At 40.4% G+C, this 14,372-nt stretch overlaps 1 protein-coding gene across 1 annotated transcript in view; it reads left to right on the plus strand.

Moving 5' to 3' along the window:
• Positions 1-10,696: 10,696 nt before the first annotated feature.
• Positions 10,697-14,372, plus strand: part of LOC119901896 (macrophage mannose receptor 1-like) — a 31,248-nt gene continuing 27,572 nt past the window's right edge. Inside the window, exons 1-3 of the mRNA XM_038717662.1 lie at positions 10,697-10,837; positions 11,481-11,840; positions 12,116-12,280. Of these exons, the coding sequence (XP_038573590.1) occupies positions 10,774-10,837; positions 11,481-11,840; positions 12,116-12,280 (589 nt within the window). The 5' untranslated portion in view covers positions 10,697-10,773. The remainder of the gene's footprint in view (positions 10,838-11,480; positions 11,841-12,115; positions 12,281-14,372) is intronic.

Genomic DNA, 14,372 nt, shown 5'->3' on the forward strand with positions numbered 1-14,372 from the left:
ATTCATTTGGTATCACTTTTTCATATACAAGATCTGCACAAGTATGGTTTTGATGTTGTACTGGAACCATTGATAAATGATGTGAAAAAACTAAGTCTTCCATTTTCTGATGAGCAGGTATATGGTACAATCTCACAGATTACTGGAGATAATCTAAGGATGCATACAATTCTTGGTTTTAATGAGTCATTTACTAGCCGTCATTTCTGTCGCCTTTGTTTGCTTGAGACAAATGATTGTTAAACTGTATACACTGAGGATAATCCTACGGTGATCCTACGCAGAAAAGATACATGCCAAGTACTTCCATGTTTGCAATAACTGTTGATTTGATATAATGCATGATCTTCTTGAGGGTGTGGCTCAGTATGAGATCAAATTGCTTTTTGGATATCTCACAGAAGACTTTATGTCAGAACAGGACTTGCTTTCTAGGAGTTATAGTTTTGATTATGGATTTTTAGAAAGAAAAAACCTTCCCACAATAATTATTTTGGAGAGTATTTAGACATTGTGTCATGTTAAAAACATGTTTGATGACATTTTTCCTGAAGGAAGCAAAAACTAGAATTTGTTTAAAAACATAACCAAATCCCTTGCTAAAAAGCATCAGATTGTTACAACCCAGCTCGGAAGGGGAAAGGGAAGCAACATAATCCAGATGGTTTTGTTATAGTAGTTATTTATTAATAAATTATTAATAAAGAGAGTTTAACAAAAAGTTCAAGAGTTCAATCAACGGAAACGGGCAAGTGGGTGCTGCATAAACGACTGAAAACAATGTAATAAAGGAGATCTCTAGAATTATTAACTAACTAAAAAAACATTACGAAACATTATGAAACAAAACCCTCTATGATCGGTGTTGCATCCCTACTGGTTTTCAAATTAACAGGCTGCTGTACAAGTGCGCCTGTTGTTTGCAGCTGTGGTCTGCCTTCATCCCCAGATTGGTCACTCACAAAACATATAGCCGTCATTACAAAACGACGTCCATTAAATATGACCTGTTGCACAGCTGCATCATCTGTCCACTGCTTGAGCAGTGATCTCTGTCAGAGCAGCAGACCAGCTTTCCATCCGTGCAGTAATGCCACTGTAGCCCCTACTGCAAATATCATGGGACAAAACAGAAAAAACCTGCAGTAATAAACGTGACAGGACAGAGAGAGGAAACAGAGGAAACATAATTAAACTTTCAGCGTCTGTCCACGTTTAGACTCTGATGGAGCTCAGGGTTGATCAGGAGGATGGCTGCTTTACTCCAAACAGTTTTACTGTATGAAACTGGACTCTGTGTGCGCTCAGTGTCACTGGGGAGACGCTTCATCTAGCCGCTATTTAATGTTCATTTTTACATCCACACATCACATTCAACAATAACATCAGTGATATCAAAGTGAAATGACATTAAGGAATGAGGCGCTACACAAGGGCAGAAAGTTCGATCGCGCATTTGATTATTTTTAATAGGCTTAACTAATACAATGCATGAATACAACATGAACACTGCAGTGTCCTTCCCCGGCTATGGGTTGGTCCAGCTCCTTGTCACGCCTCTTGTAAACATCACAGCAGCTGAAAAGACTTACACAAAGGATACACCGATGTATCCTCACTTATAGCTCCTCCAGAAAGCCTCCTCGATCGTCAGTCCTCGCTCCTCGATGTGCATTTTGGGAATTGAGATGTCCTTCAAGATGGCACGCTGAGATCTGTTTCCGGGTCACACGCTGGAGGATGTGCTCTGTTTCCCTGGATTTTTGGATATTCCCTGTGTTTGGATTACCTTAACTTGTTGTTGGATTTAACCCATGTTGGACTGCCTTGGATTTTCCCTTTTGTTTGGACTCTTAGCTCCATATTACATACCCAGCCACTGTCTGCGTTTTGGGTCCACACTTCTGTTTCCCTGTCGTAACCTACCTGATAATACCATTCTCCTATATCCTGTCAACTATTGATTTAGTAGTTCTGCATCCACTTTTCATTTTTGTTTTGGGCTGATCTAACGCATCTGAGCTATCTAGGAAAATACCCGAATATGTTTATTAAGGGTTTTTTCTCGAGGTTATGACCAGGGTCCAAACTACAGGGGAGCTATGGGAACTTGGCTTCTCTTAATAAGAAATAAGCTCCCCTGGAAACATGATTTGTGATATTTTGAGGGGTCTCTGAAATATTGAGAATATGCTATTTTTCATTTCATTTTCATTCATTTCTATTTTTCTGTACAATCTCGGATCACCAGGTCGCTTCCACGACCTCCTCTCCCTCGTCCTGTACGCCCCAGTGCCCCGTTCCCTTTTACGGTAGACATACTATGGGTTGTACTGCCAGTTATGACGGCCCCTGTGTGGTTCAGGCCACTCTATGGGAGTGAAACCTCACTAACCATCTTTGTTCTGTTGAGGTGATTCTGGATGTGGTGATAAAGGTCCACCTGCTCAAACTCTCTTCTCTTCTCTGCAACTCAGACGTTGACCATGGCTTGATCCCCCCAACTGCCATATCTTGTTTTGGTTTATTTACTTTACAGATACACACACCTCACATTTAAAGGTTCAGTGTGTAATATTTCTGAGGCTCTATTGACAGAAATGCAATAAGATCCATAACTATGTTTCAGTGGTGTGTAAAGACCTTACATAATTAACCATTTTGTTTTTATTACCTTAGAATGAGCCATTTATATCTACATAACCGCGGGTCCCCCCTCAACGTCCCCATGACATCGCCATGTTGCGTCCTCGTGTTTATACAGTAGCTGAAAACGGACAAACAGAGCACGTTTCGTCACTACGTTCTTCTTGTTCTACTTCTGGTAGAATTCAGGCAGTGCAGACACTCACTATGTTGAATATGTACGTAAGAAGTAGTAATAATAATATACAGCATGCAATATTAATTGATGTAACAGGGAAAGGTAAGACAGGCCTAGCTCCGAGTCATGAGCTAAACCAGTGATTGAGGTGGAAAAGAATAAGTGCCAGTAAGCTGAAGTCTGGGTTGTGTTAATTGAAAAGTATAGATCAATCTCCTGTCAATAAAGCTTGTATCTTGCAGCCATTTGGGATGAAGGCGCCATCTTGGCGGATCAGCCTCTAAATCAGAGTCAAAATATAAGAGATACTGGCGCATGGTCAGAGATAACAATAGTATCATAGAAACAATCCTCAATTTCAGAGAAATAAAGTTGCTGAGATTACGAAATAATTGATTAGGGAAAAGGTCGAATGAGTGCTAGAGTAGCAGGAGTAAACCACATCATCTGGTTTCAGTTACCTCCAAATCTCTGTTAAATTCAACTCCTTCATAAAATGCAGTATGGCTTTTCTAGATTGTGTGTGGGAGATATTTGAACCAGTGGGGCGATCCTTTTCCAGAGAGAGATCCAGAGATCCAGAGATGCTCACAAGTCTTTGAGCTAGAGTCCAATATATTTTATAAAAGGCTGCCAGGGTTTTCATAATGTTAGGAGAGTGCTGAATATTCTATTTGCTAGAAGGGAGGTGCGTAACATTGCAATCTTGTCTTTAGACGTGGAACGCCTTTGACAGGGTTGAGTGGCCCTACCTTTTTGATGTATTAACTCGCTTTGGCTGTGGTGAAAGCTTTTGCAGATGGTAAAGATACTATATACAAATCCCACGGCAGAGATCCTTACTACCAATATGGTATCTAAACCCTTTGATATTTGTAGAGGTTCTAGGCAGGGCTGCCCTCTCTCTCCTCTCCTGTTTATTCTTGCCATTGAGCCTCTGGCTATGGCTGTTAAATCGCACCCCAATATCTCAGGCTTCAAAATAGATCAGATGGACCATTGAATTGCCCTCTTTGCTGATGATGTAATTTTGTTTCTTACTGACTTGCACAATTCCATACCTACGCTCTTGAACCTAATTAATGATTTCGGGGTGTTTCCGGGATATAAAATAAATAATTCAAAATTCAAAAACTAATGGGTAGCACAGCTCTGCTATGTACTCATTTCTAAAGCTTTTCCATGCTGGATGGGGATTGAAATGTCCTTTTGTACCCTAATTTCCCCTCAACCTATACATCTACTCAGCTGATGTTAAAAGCAAACAAATAATCCCTTTGTTCTCAATACGATCAAGGTTTGGTGCTGAACTTTCTTGGTGAAAAGCATTCCTTATCATGCTTTAGCCCTATCTGGGGCTACCAAAACTTGAAAAATGACCCGGGTTTACAAAAATGGGCCAATAAAGGTTTAAGAAAAGTTCAAGATTTGTATAGAGAAAGCATTGTTCTGTCAGCAAAATATGATATTCCTAGCAAACATTATTTTCAATATTTACAGCTGAGGAGCTTTCTCTCTGCTTCCCAGAAACAAAATCTGGCAGTACCCCCTTTGTCCATTTTAGAAAATTTCATTTCAACCCAATGTAATGATAAGGGCAGAATTTCAACTATTTACAATATGCTTGAGTCTAGCTCTACTGAGTCGTCTGTGAACAAACTGAATTCTTGTACAGATGATGTTCAGGAGGACATTTCCTTGGAAGAATGGAGTAGTATTTGTACTAAGGCTCAGACTCAGACTGTGAATACTCGGCTGAACCTTCTACAATACAATTGGTTAATGCGAACATATGTAGCCCCGGCTAAGTTAAATTTATTTAATAACACTATTCCAGATACATGCTACAAGTGTAATCATTCCAAAGGAACCCTGTTTCATTGCCTGTGGAATTGTGGAAAAATGTAAGAATTTTTGAAGAAGGTATCACAGATATTCCAAATGTTATCAGTGAAGCTACCTTTCCATCCCAAAGTGTTTATTTTGGGGTTGTACCCAATCAACCTGCATTTGAAAAATCAGATACTAACACTTATAGATATGTGCTTACTGCAAGCAAAACGCCTAACAGGCTGAGCATTACTCATTGGCTGAGAGAGATGTTTTCCTGCATAACAATGACAAACACTTTTGAAAAGGTTTGGGGACCTTTTTTGGATTGTATTGAGCAAAGTGCGGTGGGTGACATATTGGCTAATTAACGGGACTCTGGTTGGCGGTATTTTCTTGTCTTGAGGTGCAGGCAGGATTTACTGGACTGTCTTATCACACTGTGGGTCATCAGAAAGTTGTCCCAATTATTACTTATTCCATAAGATCTATTCTAATGGCTCAGACTACTGTGAAAGGCATTTTTTATATAATTTTTTCTGGGGGGGGGGGTTGTGTGTGTGTGCGTTCCTAGCATCTCTTCTGTTCTATCTTAAGAGGATTTGTGTGTGTGTGTGTGTGTGTGTGTGTGTGTGTGTGTGTGTGTGTGTGTGTGTGTGTGTGTGTGTGTGTGTGTGTGTGTGTGTATATATATGTGGTTTGCTGTCCTTTTGGTTTTCGTGTGCTTTGTTGGTGGTTATAGCTGGTTCATTGTGTAATGCTTTTATACAAAATTCTTTGTTAAAACAGAAAAATCAATAAATATATTGTTAAAAAAAAAGAAAAATGTTTTGCTTGATATACTGTTATATTTTAATGTGTCTCTGCAGTCTCTTGTACACTGACCTTTGCTCGGCTTCCGGAGACTTATGGTTGTGCATGACCATATTTCAGATTAGATGTTGATGTCCAGTAAAGAGGAAGTGAAAGTCTGCTTTTGCTGGCCACTTGACTCTTTAGATAAATAAAAAGGTCTCCCTCACATGAAGGGAGGCGTGAAAATAAGAAGAGGGTCAAGAGTTTTCATCTTTTAAATCTATTTTAGTTTATAATATAGTTTAAAATATTCATTAATACATTTTAAAATTTGTTTTTTGAGATAACACATTTTACATGTATCCCCTGATAATGTCTGAATAATTGTTTTGATCAGCAAAGAAGGCACTATTTGCTAATGTGATATCAACAGTTTTGAAGAGACAAGCATCTTCATTTGTGACAATAGAAGCAAGGGAGGCCTTTCTCTCCTTTTGAAGTCAGAAACAGATGAAGAGAACAGAATGTTTGAGTGTTGACATGAACTGATTAAATGTATTCTGCATTGGAGTGATGCATTTAAAACTAATATTTTTTTTTTATTTGTGTATGCATTCAAGATTATGTAAGAGAAGGGATGTTCATTTATTTTGTTTGAGAAGTGTGGCCAACTATATTTGGCCTTTATGCATTAAACATTTAAAGGATTATACTAACATGACTTACAGAGACCTGCATGATATGTTTTATTACCTTATTAGGATTTTTTTTTGTGAACTGAGGCAAAGGGGTGTTTCAACTACTGGACAGAAGGACTATTTACCCATTAAAGGAAAAGTAATGTAAAAACCAATCAATGTGGTGATCAAGTCCTGATAGCCAATGATTGTTTGAGTAAAGGATGGGGTACTCCTTGTCTATTTATTTATTTAAGTTGCTGACCCTAGAGCTCTGCGCAAACTTTTTGCAAACTTAAAAATAAATATAAAATAATAAAATAAATAAGTTTCTCTTTGGGTGGACGCCTTAAGAAAACTAGAAAGATTTTTTCATTTAATTGTTGTCTTTGTTTTCTTTCCCGTCTTCTGAACTGGTAAGTTAGTATTTACTTACTTTGACATCCACACTGCCTACATTAACACACCTTATTAGAGATAACCAGCAAACTGGCCCTTTAAGGAGCTCATTCCAGGTTATGTGTTGTGTATGTGCAATGTTTACATCCCATACTGTTTTCATGAACTACGATGTAGCTGGAATCAGTACAGCCAGAAATCCCTATTTTTCTAGTACCAGTGCTGTGAGGAAGAATGCTACTGTAGGACTAGCAGAGACAAGGAGAGGTGTTGTAGAGGTAGGAAGAAAACGAAGGTGACGATATGGTAACCCTTGTTCTATAAGCACAGGTGGAGCCCTCTACTGGACTCTATGGGTACTACCTCCTCAAATCACACGCGTTCACTTGCCCACTGAAATTTTATCGCGCACATAGCCGACCAATAGGACGTCGCAACCAATTCGTGCCCCTACTGCCCCAGCATCCAACCGCCTCTTCAGCAGACGGCGTCAGAGCGGCAGGGACATCGGTAGAGGGCTCCGCCTGTGCTTATAAAACTAGGCTTACCATATCGTAACCTTCATTCTGTATCACAGGCTCCGCCCTCTACTGGACTCTATGGGTACAGTGGGTGGAGCACGATGACTGTCCACGCCAACCCGGTCAGCCACAGGCCGGCCAAAGCCCCGACCACCACATCACCTAGTGACAGAATGGTGGGACACCCCTGAGAAGGTCACTGGACTGATAGGGGCTTGGCCTGACCATTAACACCTGGACTGTCCTGACTTTTCACTGGACTGCGGACGTGGGCTGCGGAGTCCATAGCTTAGCGTCGGTGAGCACAGTGGCGCGTTCGACACAGCTAGCTCAATGGGATGGGGTTGGTGGTGGGGAATTAATTCAATTCAATTCAATTCAATTTTATTTATATAGCGCCAAATCACAACAACAGTTATCTCACAGCGCTTTTCATAAAAGAGCAGGTCTAGACCGTACTCTGTGATGATATTTACAGAAGCCCAACAGTTCCCACCAAGAGCAAGCACTAGGCGACAGAGGCAAGGAAAAACTTCCTTTAGTTAGAAGACTTAGAATTAGCACTTTTAAGAATTGAATTTGTGAACATTCACAAGCATCACCACAAGGCTGCAGGGCTAACCATTAGCCTCACCCCAGGAGTTAGCTCTTTGATGAGAGAAGTTAACTTAGCTCTTTGAGGAATGTAATTAACATGTTCCACTCAAAAGCCTTACCATAGTGTACACAAGCAGCACATGTAAAAGCGTCAGTAGGCCTCTCTCCCTCCAGAATGGTCACTTGGCCAGTCGCTCCCTTCCCCAGCTGCAGGTTGGCTGGCGTTGGGTTGGGGGGGGACTCGTCCAGGCAGGACATGGGTCACCTCGCCCAGGTGCAAAGATAATTTTCTAGAAGTGGCGACTCCATCTGTGGAGGTGGTGAATTCAGTGAGCAGTTTGCAGTTGCTGAGGCAGTAGGGATACTGCAATTTATCACACACGTATCGGTAGCGATGTCCTATTGGTCGGCTACGTGCACGATAAAATTTCAGTGGGCAAGTGCGTGCGTGTGATTGGAGGAGGTAGTACTCATAGAGTCCAATAGAGGGCGAAGCCTGTGTGAGATAGAACAGTGACACACAAATATTTGGTTTGTAATCTTCATTAGAGAAAGAGAGTAACAGCAGACAAACAGACAGAGAGCACACAGACTCTACATCATACTCAGATGGACAGCCATTGTTTTAACTGTATGTGTAAATTTGTTATAAACGTGTGCTCTTGAGCATTGTGTGCCAGCCACATACATTAAATGTGTTAAATCTGTTAGATACGTTAGGCCTACTGCTCATATTATTTCACTATCTGTACACAAATGTAGCCTAATTAGTGAATGTGAGTTTGTGAGTGGGGATGGGTGATAATGTGGCTACAGTGCCAGGGCTGAATTTTTGTCCCTCTCCGCTCCTTTTTACCAATGAAACCAGAGTGAAGTGACTGTTTCATTTGATAAAAACAGCTGAATTTTAATGTTGGAAGTGAACTGCATGCAGCTTTCTCGTCCGGTTGTGTCTACAAACAACTGACATAAACTTTGTGGCCCCTGTAGGGGCCCTGGGTTGGCTGCCCCCATACACCCACGCTACCTCCCCTTACGGGTGTTGAAATGGCTTAGCCAAATTGTGCTGAAACAGAAGCAACTTGTTCAACTGTCATTAGCTGGCTTCTTTCCTTACTGGACTCTAATCTCGATGTTGCCCAACTGCTTTGATTCACAGAAGCCACTTCCTCTTTTTCTATCATGACATCCATCAAGCCAAACCATTTGGCAGATGGTAAAACACAAACTATACAGTATAGCATTTGCACTGTATGAGTCATTATCATAGAGTGAGTATTACTCATCACATATGTGTTGGGAAAGTATAGTCAAGAAGTCCATGAAGTACAGTAGCCTAAACGGAAAAAATGCTCATTTTAGAGTCGGGCGGAATTATCGCTTCATCGGGCGTCGTTTGCTGTGCAGAAAACAGGGGGTAGCGAGGAGTCCCTGCTCCAGAACAGCCGTCGGACAGTCAGAGTGCTGTAGTCAGGCTCTTGCATAGTTGAAACAGAACCACGAGTGGATTCCCAACAATCAGTGCCTTTTTTTTCCTCACACTGCCTGCGTTAAGTAGTGAACGGCGTCTGAAAGTGCCATGCCAACACAACGCTCGCAATGAAGTTAACAGTCTGTACAGTAAAACATAGCTAGTTTACCTCCAATTTTCTCTGCAATGTTAACATGCCATGCTGTCCACATCTTCCGAGCCTCCTGATCAATATACACTAGTGCCTCTTTTTTTAGACGTTTCAGCGCACAACTGATCAAGGCAGCACGTTTCTGCCCTGTTAGCATCATTAATAACAAACAAACTTCTACCTCCCTCGGAGCATTCAAATATATTTTGGACTGGGCCGACAGGCTGTTTTATACACGTACAGTGTGAGCACCTACATGAGTTGGAATAAAACAATATTTCTAAAGTCTTGCAGTGTTTGCACAGCTTAAGTGATTCTGCATTCATTTCCATCTATCCTTCTTCACTGTGCCTAGAGTCCAGCACTTAGTGTTGATTAAAATAGAAGTGTAAATGTTGAGACGAGTGTGAGACAGATTACTGAAAAACTGAAACACCCTATGCTTAGACACACATTTAGAGCTAGCAGACAATAAAACCCTGGCTATTGAACCCATAACCTTCTTGCTGTGAGGCAACAGTGCTAACCACTGCACCACCGCGCCACCCATTTCATCCTAGTAAATATTATTTTTACCAAACCTGTAGGTCCTGGGTTCTGTCTACTGAGTATGATTTCTAGACTGTAACAACTAAATTATCAAACAAGACATTCCATAAAATACTACACGGTAATTCATGTCCAAGAATTGTACTACTACTGCTATTAAAGTTGTGAATAAAGTTGTTCATGTAAATCAATTCCTGAGAAGTTTGCATTCACTTACAGAGACAAAATAAAAGAATAGTCAGCATTATGATGGCTTCCTTCTGTGAACTATTGCACAATAATGTTGACTTCATGAAGAACAAGTTCAACTGGCCAAAACCCCCTGTTTACTAGAATCTGTGTGAATCATGTGTGGCTATGCCACTGACTATTTGAGTAACATCTGCTTGTGTCCGTCGTTCTATATGGTGGGGAAATCAAGACGTTAACTGTAGATTCATAAATACATTTTTTGGGGAGATTATTATTATTATCTCCTCTTTTTCATAGGTTTTCTGGTTTCTTCCTGACATGAAGCAGTGTCATTAATCAATGTTAATAATTTGACAGGGAATTGGATTCAGAGAAGTATAGATTAATTGTCACTGTACTACACCTTTGTTTTAACTTTTATTTATGGAATGTTAGCATTTTCTGATTTGTAATCACTGTTGAAGTTGTTCTACTGATGTTTTTACTGTAGCTTACATTTAAAAGCTACTAAACAAACCAAACACGTGCACCAATTTCAGCATGGGTTACAGGAAAAGCTTCCCCCCTGTTCATCTGAATAGTTGACAAATATGTCTGAAACATGATTATGATTCATAAAAAAGAACAAAATAAGTCATGACGTGGCAGGATTGGTCAAGTGGTATTAAAAGTGCAATCTTCCCAAAATCATTCACACAACTCTTAAATCCTCTGCACACAATGCAAGGATTAGGTCTTCTGCTGTAAGACATAGAAGAATTCTAACAATGAAGATAACTCGTACAGTCTTTGTGCTCCTCATCCAAACATTACACTGTTTGGCTTCTGATGGTACAGTATTCAAACTTTTAATTTTAAGCAGTTTGTGGGTTCAGAGTAGTTATGGCATGCACTTGATTAATATACCAAACTACGTGAGGCTGTTGTGTCCTTTACCATGTGCCAGTGTGTCGGCTTTGTTACCCTGTTTTTAACCTATTACATTTTGGAGCAGATCCAAATCAAGGGGCGGATACACAAATTATTTTTCACTTTTGTTAACATTGCAAGAGGTCACTTGAGCTGAGATGTTGCTTTAGCTAGGCACAACCATATTTTGATATACTGTAATTCTAATAGTTTTGGAAATATATCCAGCCATATATTATGGTTGGCTTGCAAATCTGAATATCATAGAAACTCGACTATTGGCCTTGGCGGAGGTCTGCGCTTTCAAAGTGCCCTTCTTGATATAAATTTGTTACAGTTCAATATTGAGGTGATGGGGATTCTAATTATAAGAACTTTATTTGCCTATTACATTTCTGTTTACTCTGTGAATAATAGTCAGTCATATTGTCCATGTAATATAGAATCAAATTAGACAACTGAATCGACTCCAATGAAAGACTGTTGTTCAGATGATTTTCTGATTTCTTCTGCGTTCTAACAAACAGAACTGTGTATTCATTCTTTGAACAATCTTTCCCTACAGATTCATTGTTCCACCTAACTAACAAGGCCACTGGTTTTTGTTTGGTTAAATATTACAACCACTGCTTTGACATATTACGCTGGACAACTGGTGACCGAATTATAGTTCAATATGAAAATAAGTGCCTGGGAGTCCAGGGGAAAAGTGTGGGAAGTGAAGTAAGCCTCTACAATTGTGATGAAAACAGCGAACTCCAAAAGTGGGAATGCAAGAATAACACAGTGCTCGCCCTCAAAGGCCGAGAGCTTTACATTGAGCTCACTGCAGATGGAACAGCAGTTCTCTCCAAAACAATTGGACCCAATAACCACCTCACAATCTCAGGGACGTCCAGTGGTGCTTGCACAAGAACATACAGAGGTACTGAGTTGTTTGTCTACACTGACTCATAACCACAAATTAGTGTGCCAATATTTTGTAAATCTTTCAATGAATAATATTTTCTCTCAGCAGAGTTAATTGTGTATCTCTGGAAATAAAAGGTGTGAAAAAGATACATTGAAAGACTCAGATTTTTATTATTTTGCAGCATAATTGGGGAAGTAATGTAATGTGGTAAAATATTCTAATAAACTGTAAATTACTACAAGTGTTGATAAAAGAAATCAAGTTTTTATTTAGTTATGTCTTTTCAGAACTTTACACCATTGGAGGAAATGCAAATGGTAGGACCTGCATGTTTCCCTTCCAGTACAAAGACCGGTGGTACACAGACTGCACAACGCAAGACAAAAACCGTCTTTGGTGTGCGGTTGAAACTAAATATGAACACGAACTCTGGGGATACTGCCCGACTAATTGTGAGTACTGTTTATGAGAGCTATGTTTTATTATACTGCATTAAGAAAAGGGGCAACAATTGTACACTGAACATGGAAGTCAATACTGAGGGCTTTCAGGATTCAATTTCAATTCAATTCAATTTTATTTATATAGCGCCAAATCACAACAACAGTTATCTCACAGCGCTTTTCATAAAAGAGCAGGTCTAGACCATACTCTATGATGTTATTTACAGAAGCCCAACAATTCCCACCAAGAGCAAGCACTAGGCGACAGAGGCAAGGAAAAACTTCCTTTTAAGCAAACCTCAAGCAGAACCATGGCTCAGGGTGGGCGGCCATCTGCCTCGACCGGTTGGGGGTGAAGGAGAGAGAGAGAGAGAGAGAGAGGAACAGAGAGAAAAAGAGATGGATGGAAGGGGGGGGGGGGGGGGGCAGCCTACACAATATACACAAACAGAGGTACAGACAGTAAAGGTGATGTTGCTATAGACTAAATGAAAAATGGTATAGATATATATAGTAGTGTTAATGATAACAATTGTAATGTTAATGATTATAATAACAATAATAACAATAGGACTAGTAACAATAGTTGTTGTAGCAGAGGGTGTCGAGCAGGAACACAGGGGCAGCAGGTGACCCGCAGCCACAGATCCAGACTTGTTGTGTAAAAATTCAAGACTTGGGCCAGATAAGAAAGCTTGAACTTTTACCAACATTTTTATTATCAACAAAAACAGACACCAATTAGAATACAAATGTTCCACCGGAGTGTGTCAGAGGTCGGTGCAAAATAGAGCCCCATTCTGTTACCAGAACAGAGACCCGAGACAACATGAAAACCTTGTAACGACTTTCACCTCCTTCTGGACCTTTATAGCTCTGTTTCTTGGCTTCATATCATCTCTTGGCTCTCTTTCCTACTACACCTGGGTCTGGGAAATTCCCTGACTGTCTGCTCCTCCTCTCTGTGTCCTTTGCATGCACTCCGCTTGATCATGCCATTTCATCCATAACCTGACTTTTATGGAATAAATTGGTGTTGTTTGTGCTCTGTGCTAGAAACAGGACATTCTTACTGTGATGGACTATATTGATGTATGTTTTGTAATACAATTTTCACAAAATCTGCTTCTATATTTTCCTTTGCAAGTGTTTTTGATGCTGCCTCACTGTGCTCCCTCCCTTTTCTCCCAAAGCACATGAGCTTGCTCACACACACACACACACACACACGTGCTACTGCTGAGCCTGGGCAGTTAGATACAGAAAGGAGCACATACACTCAGAGCTGTAGAGTTTTCACACTGTGATCCTAACTTTACACTATAAAATAACACTTTAAATGATGAAAATGTAGACCACCATTGCTCTAGTAATTAATGATAACAATTTAGGCTATAATGCTCCAAAATAATTCACAACAGACTCCACAGCTCCAGAGCCAGAAACACCTGCAGGAAGTGATAGGAGGAGAGAGAGGAGAGGGACGAGAAAGCACAAGACTGCCGGAAAGGGAAGAAGTTGTGTTAGTAACATGCAATAATGGGATGAGGTTGCATACAGAGGGAGAGGAGAGAGGAATTCAGTGCATCATAGGAAATCCCCCGGCAGTCTAGGCCTATAGCAGCATAACTAAGGGATGGTTCAGGACTCACCTGAGCCAGCCCTAACTCTAAGCTTTATCAAAGAGAAAAGTCTTAAGCCTATTCTTAAATGTGGAGATGGTGTCTGCCTCCTGAACCCAAACTGGAACCTGGTTCCACAGGAGAGGAGCTTGATAGCTGAACGCTCTGGCTCCTAGTCTACTTTTGGAGACTCAGCAATACAAACTCAAAAGTTATCAAACAGTGGTCGGATAAAGAGGGATTCTGTGGGAACACTATTAAATGTTCAATTTCAATACCGTATACCAAAACAAGGTCGAGGGTGTGGTTAAAACAGTGAGTCGGTTCATGAACACTCTGAGAGAAGCCGATGGAATCTAACAGAGAGATAAACGCAGTACTAAAGCTGTCATTCTCAACGTCCACATGAATATTAAAATCCCCTACAATAATAACTTTGTCCGTTTTAAGGACTAAAGTTGACAAAAACTCTGCAAATT

The sequence above is a fragment of the Micropterus salmoides genome, unplaced genomic scaffold (assembly GCF_014851395.1).
Source record: "Micropterus salmoides isolate LMB-PRFRI ecotype aquatic unplaced genomic scaffold, ASM1485139v1 Ms_hic_scaffold_14, whole genome shotgun sequence".
Taxonomy (NCBI): Eukaryota; Metazoa; Chordata; class Actinopteri; order Centrarchiformes; family Centrarchidae; genus Micropterus; species Micropterus salmoides.